Below are 13507 nucleotides of genomic sequence, written 5' to 3'. Positions count from 1 at the left end.
CTCCTGCATTGTTCTTTTGACTGAGTATTGCCTTGGCTATTCGTGGCCTTTTGTATTTCCATATAAATTTAACGGTAGAATTTTCAATCTCTTTAATGAATGTCATGGGACTTTTGATGGGAATTGCATTAAACATGTAGATTGCTTTAGGTAGTATAGCCATTTTTATTATGTTGATTCTACCAACCCATGAGCACAGGGGATCTTTTTACTTTCTGTAGTCTTCTTCGATCTCTTTTTTCAGGTGTTTGCAGCTCTCCTTCTAATGGTCATTCATATTCTTTGTAAAGTTTGCTCATAGATATTTGATTTTTTATGACGCTATTGTAAATGGAGTTGTTTCCATATTTTTCTTTCTCAGTTTGTTCGTTATTGGTGTTTAGAAAAGATAATGATTTTTGTAAGTTGATTTCATATCCTCCCACCTTGCTATAGCTGTTTATGGTGCTTGGGAGTTTTTGGGTAGAGTTTTTTGGTGTAGGATCATGTCATCTACAAATTGGGATATTTTGACAGTTATTTACCTACTTGTATTGTTTTTGTTTCTTCTTCTAGCCTAATTGCTCTGGCTAGGAATTCCAGTGCTATGTTGAATAGGAGTGGGGATAGTGGGCATCAATGTCTGGTTCCTGATTTACAGGAAATGGTTTCAATTTTTCTCTATTAAGTACAATGTTGGCTATATGTTTGTCATATATAGCCTGTACAATATTGAGGTACTGTCCTTTTATTCCTAGTTTTCTTAGAGCTTTTATCATGAAATGGTGTTGGATCTTGTCAAAGGCTTTTTCTGCATCTATTGAGATGATCAAGTGGTTTTTATCTTTACTTCTGTTAATGTGCTGTATTACATTTATCGATTTGCATATGTTGAACCACCCTTGCATCCCTGGGATGAAGCCGACTTGGTCATGGTGAATGATCTTTCTGACGTATTGTTGGATTTGTTTTGCTATTATTTTATTGAGGATTTTTGCATTGATGTTCATTAAGGAGATTGGCCTATAGTTCTCCTTTTTGGATGTGTGTTTGTCTGGTTTGGGGATGAGTTAAATACTGGCTTCATAAAAAGAATTAGACAGTGTTCCTTCCCATTCTATTTCATGGAAAAGTTTAAGGAGAGTTGCTATTAGTTCTTCTTTAAATGTCTGATTGAATTCAGCACAGAATCCATCAACTCCTGGACTCTTTTTTTTGGGAGACTCTACTGCTGCTTCAGTTTCATATTATGTTATAGATCTATTCAGGTGTTTAATGTCCTCTTGGTTCAATTTTGGATGTTTATAAGTATGTAGAAATTTCTCCATTTCTTCAAGATTTTTTAATTAATCAATACATAGGTTCTCAAAGTAGTCTCTGATGATTTTCTGGATTTCTTTGGTGATTGTTGTTATCTTCCCTTTTGCATTTCTGATTTTACTGATTTGGGTTTTTTCTCTCCTCATTTTAGTCAGGTTTCCCAGGGTTCTGTCAATCTTATTTATTTTTTCAAAGAACCAGTTTTTTGCTTCATTGATTCTTTGTATGTTTTTTCTGTTTCTATTTCATTAATTTCGGCCATCCTTCTGCTTGTTTTGGGATTTGCTTGTTCTTGTTTGTCTAGGAGTTTTATATATAGCATTAGGTCACTGATTTGAGATCTTTCTGTCCTTCTGATATATGTACTCATGGCTATAAATTTTCCTCATAGTACTGCCTTTGCTGTTTCCCATAGGTTCTTTTAGGTTACGTTTTCATTTTCATCAATTTCCAGTAATCTTTTAATCTCATCTTTTATTCCATCAATGACACATTGATCATTGAGCAATGTATTATTCAGCTTCCAATTGTTTGCATGTTTTCTACTGTTGTTTTTATTGTTGATTTCTAGTTTTAATGCACTGTGATCATATAGAATGCATGGGATTATTTCTATTTTCTTATATTTGCTGAGGCTTGCTTTCTGCCCTAATATATGGTCAGTTTTTGAGAAGGTTCCATGGGCTGCTGAGACAAATGTGTATTGTGCAGAAGTTGGATGAAATATTCTGTAGATATCAGCTACATTCATTTGGTCTATCGTGTGATTTAGTTCTAGAATTTCTTTATTGACTTTTTGTTTGGATGACCTATCTATTGGTGATAGGGGGGTATTAAGGTCTCCCACCAGCACTGTATTGGACTCTACATATGCTTTTATGTCCTTCTGAGTGTGTTTGATGGAATTGGGTGCACTGATGTTTGGTACATGTAGCTTTTTAATTCTTCTTTCCTTTTGGTGTATTTCACCTTTTAGTAGTATGTAGTGCCCTTCTTTATCTCATTTGACCAATGTAAGTTTGAGGTCTAGTTTGTCTGAAGTAAGTATTGCTACTTCTGCTTGCCTACTTTTGGGGGCCATTGGCTTGGTAAATCTTCTTCCAGCCTTTCACCCTAAGCCAGTGCTTTTTTCTGTCAATGAGATAGGTCTCCTTTTAACAACAGATTGTTGGATCTTACTTTTAAATCTGGTTGGCCAAATGGTGGCTTTTGATGGGGGGGTTAAGTCAGTTAACCTTCAGTGTTAGTACTGATAACTATGTGGTGATTCCTGTCAAGTAGGGTTTTTTGGTTGTTGTTTACGGGTTTGATTGTGTTCAGTTGAATTAACAATACTTTCTGATTCCTGTCTTTTCTTCTCCTGTGGTTTGGTAATGCCTGCCCTTTCATGGTTTTGTTTGCTTTCACTTTTGGTGTGCAGAATTCCTTGAAGAATCTTTTGTAGTGGTGGCTTGGTGGTCATATATTGTTTAAGTTTCTGTTTATTGTGGAAGACTTTTATTACTCCATCTATTCTGAATGATAGTTTTGCTGGGTAGAGTATACTAGGGTTGAAGTTATTTTCATTCAGTGCCCAGAATACCTCACTCCATCCTCTTTTTGCTTTTAAGGTTTGTGTTGAGCTATCTGCTGTGATTTTGCTCTGTTTACCTTTGTATGTTATTTGTTTTTTCTCTCTGACAGGCTTCAATATTCTTTATTTATTCTCTCTGTTTGTTTTAATGATAATACGTTATGGGGTAGTACTATTTTGGTCAAGTCTTTTTGGTGTCCTGGAGGCTTCCTGTACCAGATTGGGCATAGCTTTCTCTAGATTTGGGAAATTTTCTGTTATTTTTGTTGAATATAATGCAAATCCCTTTTGTTTGTACATCTTCTCCTTTAATGCCCATGATTCTCAAGTTTGTCTTTTGAGGGAGTCAGTGAGTTCTTGCATATACCTTTCACAGGTCTTGAGTTCTTTGACTTATAGCTCTTCAATTTTTCATTCAATTTCCATTTCATCGTCATGTTCTGAGATTCTGTTCTGCTTGTCTTCTGGAGTTGCCTTCCATTTTCTTTTGTATTTCTGTTTCATTTTTTCTCTGAGATTGTGCAGATCATGGGTCACTTCCTCTTTAATATTGTCAATTTTCATTTTAATTCATTTATTTCTTTATTTCTAGTGTTCTCTTTAGGGCTTCTATGAGTTCATTTATTTGTTTCTGTGTCTTCTTGTATTCTTTATTTTTGATGTCTTGGAATTTCTTGAGTGCCTCTTGTACATTTTGCTTGACCGTGTTTGGTAACATCTCCATGAAATTCTCAGTGATTACTTGCAAGATTTCTTTTTTCATGGTGTTCTTTGGGCTTCATTGGGTTCGTTGGCAATGGTTATTTTTGTTTTGTTGTAGTTTGGAACTGGGTATCTGTTTTCTTCATTTCCCTCTGCATCCTGTATTAAATTAGTTTTAGGGAGAGAATGGTTTCCATCCTTTTATTGTCTTCCCATTGCTCCATTTGGTACTGCATAACTATGTTTTTAATAGGTTATTGGTGGTTTCAGTCACCTGTTTCCTTTTCCTTGGTTTAATTTTGTTTTGTGTGTGTGTTGGGTTTTTAGGTTAGTGTATGTATGCTATTTCCATCCCTGGTCGTGTGTTTAGTAATACCTAACTGAAAGAGCCACACTTGACAGAAATAAAGCAACAAGAAGAATCAAAACTTCGACAGCCTCAACCACAAGCCCATACAAAGCTTCTCCATGCCACGTTACACTAAGAAAGCAGGAGGGCACCCACAATGCCAGATGCTGGCTCCAAACGTACTTGGGAGAAATCTGGCAGACCAACAGGTGAGCACTGAGTATTCATGTGGTATTCCCACAGCCACCCCTGGGATAAATCTACATTGCTCTGTGGACAGATTGACCTCCCATCCTGCAAACACACAAACAAACAAAAAAACCTGAACAATGAACTGAGCAAGGAACTGAAAACAAACATGCAGCAGAGGGGGCAGTGTGCTGTAAGCATACCAGGGAAGGGGTGAGTGGCAAGGAGCTTATCTCTGTGCAAACTTTCAGTAAACAAAAGCTGGAAAGTCAGAAGGGCCAAAAGTGGGCATGTGATAAGCCGATGCTTGAAATGGGTCGGTTAGCCATCCACAATGCTCATATCCTGAGCCTGTGAGCAACACCCAAAGTCAAATGACAATTGCAAAATGGAAAAACAATCAGCAAACCATCACAACAAACTGACAGCAGAGGGCTGGCAGATGGATTGCTGACCTTGCCCCAGAGAAAGAAACAGGCCCCCAGTAAACCCACACAGCAAAAACCCAACCCCAAAGCAGGTTGGCTGGTGGGCCATAGAGCTGATCTACAGAACCTGAGAATAAGCCACACCTCACTGAGGTAAGAGCTGACTAAGTAGCTGCCACTGAAAGACAGAAAAAAAAAACTGGCAAGACTCCCCAATCACCTGGCAAGATTAAGACAGAGCCTGTGCATATATACCAACACCAAGACTGGATGCTGAAGGCGTAACACCAGAACTAGTAAGACTGAAATTCTATTGTTCCTGAACCTGGTAATTTTGTGCATTTGTTTCTTTGTTTGTTTTGTTTCTTGTGTGTCTGCGTGTGTTTGCCCATCTCTCCCTTTTGATTTCTTTCTTTTTTTTGTTTTGTTTTGTTTTGTCTAAATAGGAACTTTTACAACAAGAAAGTAACTGCCAATTTGGTTTACTGTATATAGCTATGCTACCATTCGCATCTGAGGGACAAATAACTATTTTCCAGGATAAATGAAACAGAAGAAATTCATGACCAGTAAGCCTGGGTTACAGAAGATACTTGAAGGAATCCTACATAGAGAAGAGGAAGATAAATGTAATTATAAAAATACAGAAAGAATAAATATTACTAGATGCATAGATAAGCAGATGAAGAGTAAGAAAGGGTCAAACAGTACAAAAACACCAAAATGGCAAGAATTAATACATATCTTTCAATAATAACTGAGTGTTAGTTGTCTCAATTCTCCCATAAAAAACACACAGATTGTTTTTGCCTCCAAGAAATGTACATCACTGCAAAGGCAAACTCTGTCTTAGCATGAAAGAATGAATAGGGTTTTCCAACAAAGTGAAGACTGAAAGCAAGCAGGAGAAGCTATACCAAGAGTTGATAAAGGACAATTCAATCTGAATTTATTCAGGTAAGGAAGGTCACTTCATATTGAAAAAGGGCTTAATCAGGATGTTATAACAAATGTAAATGATGTTACAACAAACATCAGCACCCGAATTTCAAAACACAAACTGTAAATAAAACACAGATGGACTCCAAAAAATAGTGCAAGTTTCAATACTCCCACTCATTAACCATGAAGTTCAGAATTAAAAGAAACTGTAGATCAAATATATCTAATTGACATACACAGACTATTGCACCCAATAGCTACGTAATATATATTCTTATCAGCAGCTCATAGAATTTTCTCCAATATAGATCATATTTTAGACCATAAAGCAAGTCTTAACAGATAAAATAAAATTAAACTTTCTGTATTTTATCATACCACAACACAATGAAACTAGAAATTAAAAACAAGAGAAATTAGAGAAACTATTCAAACACATAGATACTGAACAAACCATGAATCAGTGCCTCATCAAAGGAATAGGTGGGATAATAAAAAATTCCTACAATCAATTGAAAATGAAAATATAACTTGCCAGAACTTTTGAGATATAGAGTCCCAAGAAGAAAATTTGTAGATGATGCTTACATTTTAAAAAATCTGAGAGATGGCCAGTAAAAAACTTCAAGCTCTTAGAAAAACAAGGAAAAAAGTAAACTCAAAAGCAGTAGATAGAAAGAAATAATAAAGACCAGGGAAGAAATTAATTATATTAAGACTTTAAAACAATAACAAAGAGTCAACGAAACTAAGAGTTTATTGTTTGAGAAGATAAACAAGATTGATAAATGCTTAACAAAATAAAGCAAAGAAATGATGAGAAAGGGGACTTCACAAGAAATAGCAATGAAATTCACTAGGGAATGCTTTGAAAACACACATTTTAATAAGCTGGAAAATCTAGAAAAAATGAGAAAAATTCTAGATACATATGATTCACAAAAAAAAATGAATCAAGGAGATACAAACTACACTTTCAATTCAACACCAAACAATAACATTGAGGCAGTAACAGTCTCTCTGCAAAAAAGGGCTCACAGTAGGGTGATTTCACTGTTGAATTCTATTAGAATTTAAAGAGGAAATAACGTCAATGCTTTTGAAAATACACCATAAAATGGAAAGGGAAGGTATACCCTTTCCAAATATTACATAAACTAGAAAGGAATGCTACCCAATTAATTTTATGCAGCCAGAATTACATGTATACCAGAAAAGAACACAGCAAAGAAAGAAAATTACAGTTCAATTTCCAAAGAAAATAGACATCAAATTTCTCAATAAAATATTTACAAATTAAATTCAATGGCATATTATAAAGTTCATATCCATGACCAACACAGGATTGCTCAACATACACAAATAATAAATAAATAATAAATACCTGACTTAACACAACAAAAGATAAAACCACGTGATCATCTCAACAGATTCAGAAAGTGCCATGACAAAAATCCAACATTCTTTCATGATAAAAGTACCTAAATAAACTAGAAATGGAAAAAATGTACCTTAACATAATGAAAGTTACATACAACTAACATGTAGCCAACATTGTACTAAATTGAGAAAAACTAAAAACATTTCCTATAAGGACAGGATCAATCAAAGGTGGCTATTTTGTTCATTATTATTTAATAGAGTACTTGATGAATTCTTAGCCAGACAAACAGGGCAAGAGAAAGAAATAAAATGAATAAAAGCAGGGGAGGAAGAAATCAAATTATACTTATTTGCAGATGATATGATCCCCAAGGAATGCAAGTCCACATATAATTGAGATACATGCCTACCTATGTTGAACCAGCAGTACTCACAATAGCCAAGATATGAAATCATCTTTTATGTCCATCAACTGATAATGGATAAAGCAAATGTGGTCTGTATACACAATGGAATATCATTCAGTTATAAAGAAGAATGAAGTTATGTATTTTGCAGGAAAATGCATGGAATTAGAGATCATCATCTAAAGCAAAATAAACCAGATTGAAAATGACAAAAGATTGTATGTTCTCTCTCATATGAAGAATCTAGAGCATAGAACAAACAATGTGAGTGTAAAATAGAGACTGTGTGGAGCTAGTACACAGAGGAAGATAGGAGGATATAAGAGTGGGTGGATGGGGAGGATGAATAGGATCAAAGCACCCTATATTCATGTACAAAAATAATGAAACCCCTTACGAATTATTTTCATTTTTGTGTTTTTGCACTTCTATTTGGTGAATCTGATACTATTCTAACTAACTGGATTTTTAAAAGACAAATAATACATTTTAATTGGGCAAAGAGATTCAAAAATTGAGCACTGCTCAGAAACACATCAGTTCAGTAAGATTTCTGTTTGCCAGGTGGTCTGAAAAGCATTCAGGGACAGAGGATGGGAAATGAAGTACAGAGAACAGAGGAAGGAACAGAGAAAGCTGGACTGGTTCATGCCTACTGGGTGTATTATGTGAATGTGATTTGCCCAACTGAATGCTGGACACTGAATGACACTCAGTTGCTGTGATTAGTTAGGAGTCAGCTTTTTGTTACAAAGCAAATCCTAAGCTAGTTTTCAGTTTGTTAGTGCAAAAAAGTTAGGTAAAATGCAGCTCTGCATGCAAGAACTCATGTATGTGAGAATAAAGCCCTCTCAGAGCAACATCTTTTTATTTAATACTAATTAGTTTTCATATAAACAAAAAAATGAAATATGTTTGGCTCCTTTTGTCTTCCAATCCTGGTAACCATCCTAGGTTATCTAGAATTAATCCTGAGGCAGCAAGTGGTTAAGCGTTGTGACTGTTAGGACTAAGAGTCCTTAGGCAGAGGGAGGACACCACAGATTTCACTTCTGGAGAAGATGAGTGGGGCTCTGCCCTGCCCCTGAAGACCACAGATCTGTAGGAAGTGGTCAAACCATCCCAGCTCCAGCACATGACTTCACAATCTGGGCTTAAATTTATAGGTTAGAGTTTTATCTTTTTATGCAGTCTTGCCATTGTCAGTTTTTATATTCTGTAATATAGACAGACTTCATGGGAAGTCATAGAGGCCTTAATTTTGCACTTAGTCATTCTTCCTGAGAAGCTAAACACCGTCTTCTAGCCCTTCATGGACTCCTTCTCTGCTGCTGACACCCAAGAGAGAAGCATCCCTTTCCTCCAGCCTGTCCCTCTGCAGATTCTCATAACTCAGTTAAAGTTTCTCCTACTTACTGACAGAAAAAGTGCTTTAAGGATAATTTCAACTCCCTAAGCAGACACTGTCATCACAGTGTTCTGCGGCACAATCATCTTGCCACTGGGAGGATGACTTCTGAGAATAAGAAACCTACTTCTTGGCTTGCTTAATCCCTTCTACCTGTAAGAGGACTCTCCCAGAGACTGAATCCACCTCCTGAAAGCAGAATCAGAGGCACGGGTGAGTTCCTTTATTTCAGGCACACAGTCTGCAGAGAATAGGACTGTCTCCAGGAAGCTGGGTGAAGGTTGCTGCTGAATCTGTCTTCTTTCAAGAGGACTATCTGGCACAGACTGAATACACACTGTGGAGAGGATTTTCCTTGAGAGCTGGGTGGAGGAAGCTTACAGGTGAGAGGTGACTTGTTTCATGCACTCTGCGTTTTTGGGGCTCTTTGCCAAGAGAGAGATTGTGGGTTCCCTTCTACCAAGGACAGGTTCTGGTGGTAAAATGCTTTGTGACTTTGTCTCAGAATTCGCTAGTTCTTCCTTTTCCATTGTGGCACCTGTGACTCTATTCAGTATGAAGATGTAATCTTTCCCTTGACTTAGTGAGAAGGTTTAATCTCTTCCTTGATTTAGTGGGTCATGAGAGCCATTTCTACAGACTTGAGATTCACCAACCAGACTGTGAACACTGGCATCTCTTACTGTGGTTTCCAGAGGGAGACAACAATTTTCTTTTATTTTAACAGAAACTACTATGCATGAGGACATAGTGAGAAGTTATTTTTCTTCTTATCAGTGAGGAGCAGTTAGGAAGAGTTTATTTCAAATTTATGGGCATGAGAAGCAGAAAATCACACATAGGCAGTTTTGTATTTCAAATTATCCTAATGAGCGTGCTATGGGTTCAGTGAATATAGCCTCATGTAGACCGAACTCAAAACCCATCTCCTCTCTTACAGTTTCTACCAGAAACACATTTTTCACCTAGTTGCTCTTTGGATTTTTCTAGAGTTCAGACCTCTAGAGATGTCACTTTTTCATTGTCTCATCAGCAAGCAAGTGATTATATTATGTATTTGTATAAGCATAAGATATACATGTGATATATATATCTGTATACATATTACTTGTGTTCTTAGCCCCATTTTCTCACACAGATGTGATATTATTCAGTATACTCCACATATCAAAAATTAGTAGATATTAATGATTAACAATTAGTAATTTTATGGTCATTTTATTTCTCAGTATATTAATACCATTGATATATTTTGATATTTATATTTTATGTATGCAGGATTTTTAGGAAGTCAAGGAACTAAATATATAGGAAAAAATATTCTAAAATAGAATGAAAGGAAAAATGCCTAGATAAGAAACTTAGTACATAAATTATGATATGGGATATGAGGAAGCTAATTGCCAGTCTTTCATATAAACTGATGGTTAAAATTTTCTTTGTTACTAGACTGTTTGGATTTTGAAAAGACTGTTTTATCAATGGTGGGAACTGGGCAGCATTTAGAGCCTCAGTACATAAGGACACATTCTGACAGAACTTATCAAACAGGTATATTTTGAAATTTAAATCAATCACTTTTGTCTAAAATGTTCTGAGAACCTCAGGCACCTGGTAAGTCCTATAGTGTTTTCCTCTCTAATGGAAATGCCACTGTTAATATCTATCTATGACTCAAATAAGTGGGTATACTTTGAAGGTTAAGAAAGTTCTTATTTAAAAGACATATTTTATTATTATCTGTGAATGGAAATAAATTATTCTAATTTATGTGGCATAAAGACAGTAATCCTTCATGTCTATCAAAAATTCTCTGATATGGAGTGACATCCACAAGAAGGTAACAGAATGGCCTCCAGAGACTTGACCATGGGAATCATCTTCCTTTCCCAGACTGAAATTGGAATCTTGGGGAACTCTGCCTTACTTTACCAATTCCTCCTGACTGATTTCACTGGGAACAAGATGAAACCTACAGATCTGATTTTTAAACACCTGACCTTGGCCAACTTCATGGTTTTTCTCTTTAAAGGAATACCTCAGACAATGGCAGCCTTTGATCTGAATTATTTCCTTGATGCTATTGCTTGTAAATTTGTTTTTTATTTCCATAGTGTTACCAGAGGTGTTTCCTTTGGTTCTACTTCACTCTTGAGTATCTTTCAGGCCATCACCATCAGCCCAAGTAATTCTAGGTGGGTATATTTCAAGATCAGAGCCCCAAAGATTATCAGTCCCTCTCTGGGTCTTTGCTGGGCCTTACACATGCTGGCAAATGTCCTCATTCCCTTGAATGTCACTGATACATGGAGTGGAAGAAATCTTACTTGGATGAAAGATTTAGGGTACTGTGCTGTTGTAGATTCTAAGACACTGACTGGTATAGTGTACTTGTTCCTGTTGGCCTTCACTGATATCGTGTGCTTGGCACTCACGCTGTGGGGCAGTAGTTCCATGGTGTTTATCCTGTTCAGGCACAAGCAGCGGGTCCAGCACATTCACAGGTCCTTGTCTCTTAGGTCATCACCTGAGACCAGAGCCAAGCAAAGCATACTTATCTTGGTGAGCAGCTTTGTGCTTTTTTATGCAACTTCTGTCATCTTAACAATGTATTTGTCTGCCACTGATGGAGCCACTAGGTGGCTGGCTGACACCAGTGTAACCATGGCTTCAAGTTTCTCAGCCTTCTTCCCCTTTCTGTTCATCAGCTACTACACCCCTATTTCTAGGCTCTGCTCTACTTGCTGGTATCCTGTGCCAAATTGTTCTAGCATAGTCAGAGAATAGTAAAATTTATATGTCCTGCACATGTACTATTTACTTTGTTCAATTCAACACTATCATGCATCATTTCCTCAACATGAGACTTTACCTTATACACACATTATCTACAGGCACTCCCATATTATTTATAATATAGTCTGGGATCCAGGGGAAACTCAATGCATGATGAAAATGCTAATATAATTTCTGCCAGTGGCCCCATGGAGAACATTTCAGTACTAGTGAAATTTAAGCCTTGGAGCTTTATGGATTGTTGTGGTTATTTTGAACTTCTATGAGAATGGAATTTTCAATCACAGATCTCATCTGTTGACAAAGGTTTATGAGCATAGGTCTGTTACTAGATCCTTATCCTAAAGCAGGAAACAAGTCCCAAGGCCATTCAGCAAATAGGACCAAGTTCAGAGAATAAAATTGAGTTGGAGTGGGCTGAGATGGAAACCTTGAGTTGTGCAAGTTTTGGGTGGGACAGGATATTTGGAGTCAGATCAGCACTTTGGTTCCTAAAATCCTAAAGATTATGACCAACGTTGAAAGGATACAATGTGTGATGGAATAATATAATTTTGTTATATTTATATAAAGCTTCAGGTAAAAAGCTGAATCAGAACTGAAACAGAGAAATTATGCAAAACATCAATTAGTAGGAGTTGTTAGAATATTTAGGACCAGCTTCTTACAAAGAAAAAAATTATTTAGGATGCACTGAATAATGGCTTAAACAAGGATGAGTATGGGGTTTGAGAAACAGACCTGTGGGTTCACTGGAATGTTGGCCAGTTTGAAGTCAGGCATGATGAAATTCCAAATGAACAGGAGAATAAATAAATCTAAAATGAACTGGAAGGTTTCTACCTTGGAGAAATATGCCTTATATGGAATTATGACATATTTCCATCTCTATATATTAACATAATTTGTTGGGAAAAGTCATGAATTTAACATATAAGTAGTGAGGTGTGAATCTTGCAAAAAGCTTTAGGCAGAAAACATCAAATTTTAAATGAGAAAAGAGCAAATATTTTCCTAATTAGGCATTTTAAGGTATATAGTTGGGATTCACTTGATAAATGTAAGTGAACCATTAGCATATTAGATCCTGTTATGCTTTCAATGTGAAAGATTCACCAAATGATCCTGTGTCCAATACCTGGTCATATTCTGATAGTACTATTTTCAGATGTTCTGTACTTTTTAGGTGGTGGGGCATAGCTGGAGGAAGTGGGTTACTGGGATCATAACTTTGAAGGTTATCCCTTATGACTAGTTCCTTCTCTGTCAATATTACCAGTCTGGAATGAGATTAAGAAACTACTCTGCCTCATACTTTCATCACCATTGTATTCTGCCCAGGCAGATGGGGTCAAGCATTGACTGAACCATCAGAAACTGTGAGCAAGATAAATTTTTCCTCTTCTAAATTGTTCACTCAGATATTTTGTCCCCACCTACTAAAAAGAAATTAATACAGAAGTAATGCAGGTACCCCTTTTAAAATGTATTAGCAGAACTCTCTTGTTTATTGCAGCACTATTAAAAATAGCCAAGCTGTGGAAACAGCCAGGATGCCCCACTACTGACAGATGGATTAAGAAAATGTGGTATTTATGCACAATGGAATTTTATCCAGCCACAAAGGAGAATGAAAGTTTGTCATTCTCAAGTAAATGGATCATCTTAAGCGAAGTTAGGCAGGTGCAGAAGAACAAAAGTCATGTGTTCTCTCTCATAACCTAAAACAAATGCAGTAATGTAATTATATTATATTACATCACATATTATATTATATTACATTACACTATATTATATTACATTATAGTATATTATATTGTAATGTGTGTGATATGAGTCACACACTAAGGGGGAGAACACACATGGGAGGAACAAGGAAAGGGAAGGAAACCTAAAATTTTAACGTGGTTGATGGGCTCACTGTAGAGGAGCAAATACAGTAATCTTAATGTAGCAGAGGCCACCATGGGAAGAGAACTAGGAAATAGTGAAGAAGTCCAGTAGAGATGAACCAATGTTGGTTGTAATACA

The 13507-nt window shown here is 36.3% G+C and overlaps 1 protein-coding gene across 1 annotated transcript; it reads left to right on the top strand.

The window, feature by feature from the left end:
- The first annotated feature begins 10528 nt into the window (after window positions 1-10528).
- LOC109677867 (vomeronasal type-1 receptor 4-like) lies at window positions 10529-11467 on the top strand. Its single transcript, XM_020153631.1, has one exon. It carries the CDS (start codon window positions 10529-10531, stop codon window positions 11465-11467), a length of 939 nt encoding a protein of 312 aa, XP_020009220.1.
- Window positions 11468-13507: the final 2040 nt, after the last annotated feature.

This window comes from Castor canadensis, chromosome 2, assembly GCF_047511655.1.
Source record: "Castor canadensis chromosome 2, mCasCan1.hap1v2, whole genome shotgun sequence".
Lineage (NCBI taxonomy): Eukaryota > Metazoa > Chordata > Mammalia > Rodentia > Castoridae > Castor > Castor canadensis.
The sequence above is the reverse complement of the archived record's forward strand: the minus strand, read 5'-3'. Positions and strand labels throughout refer to the sequence as shown.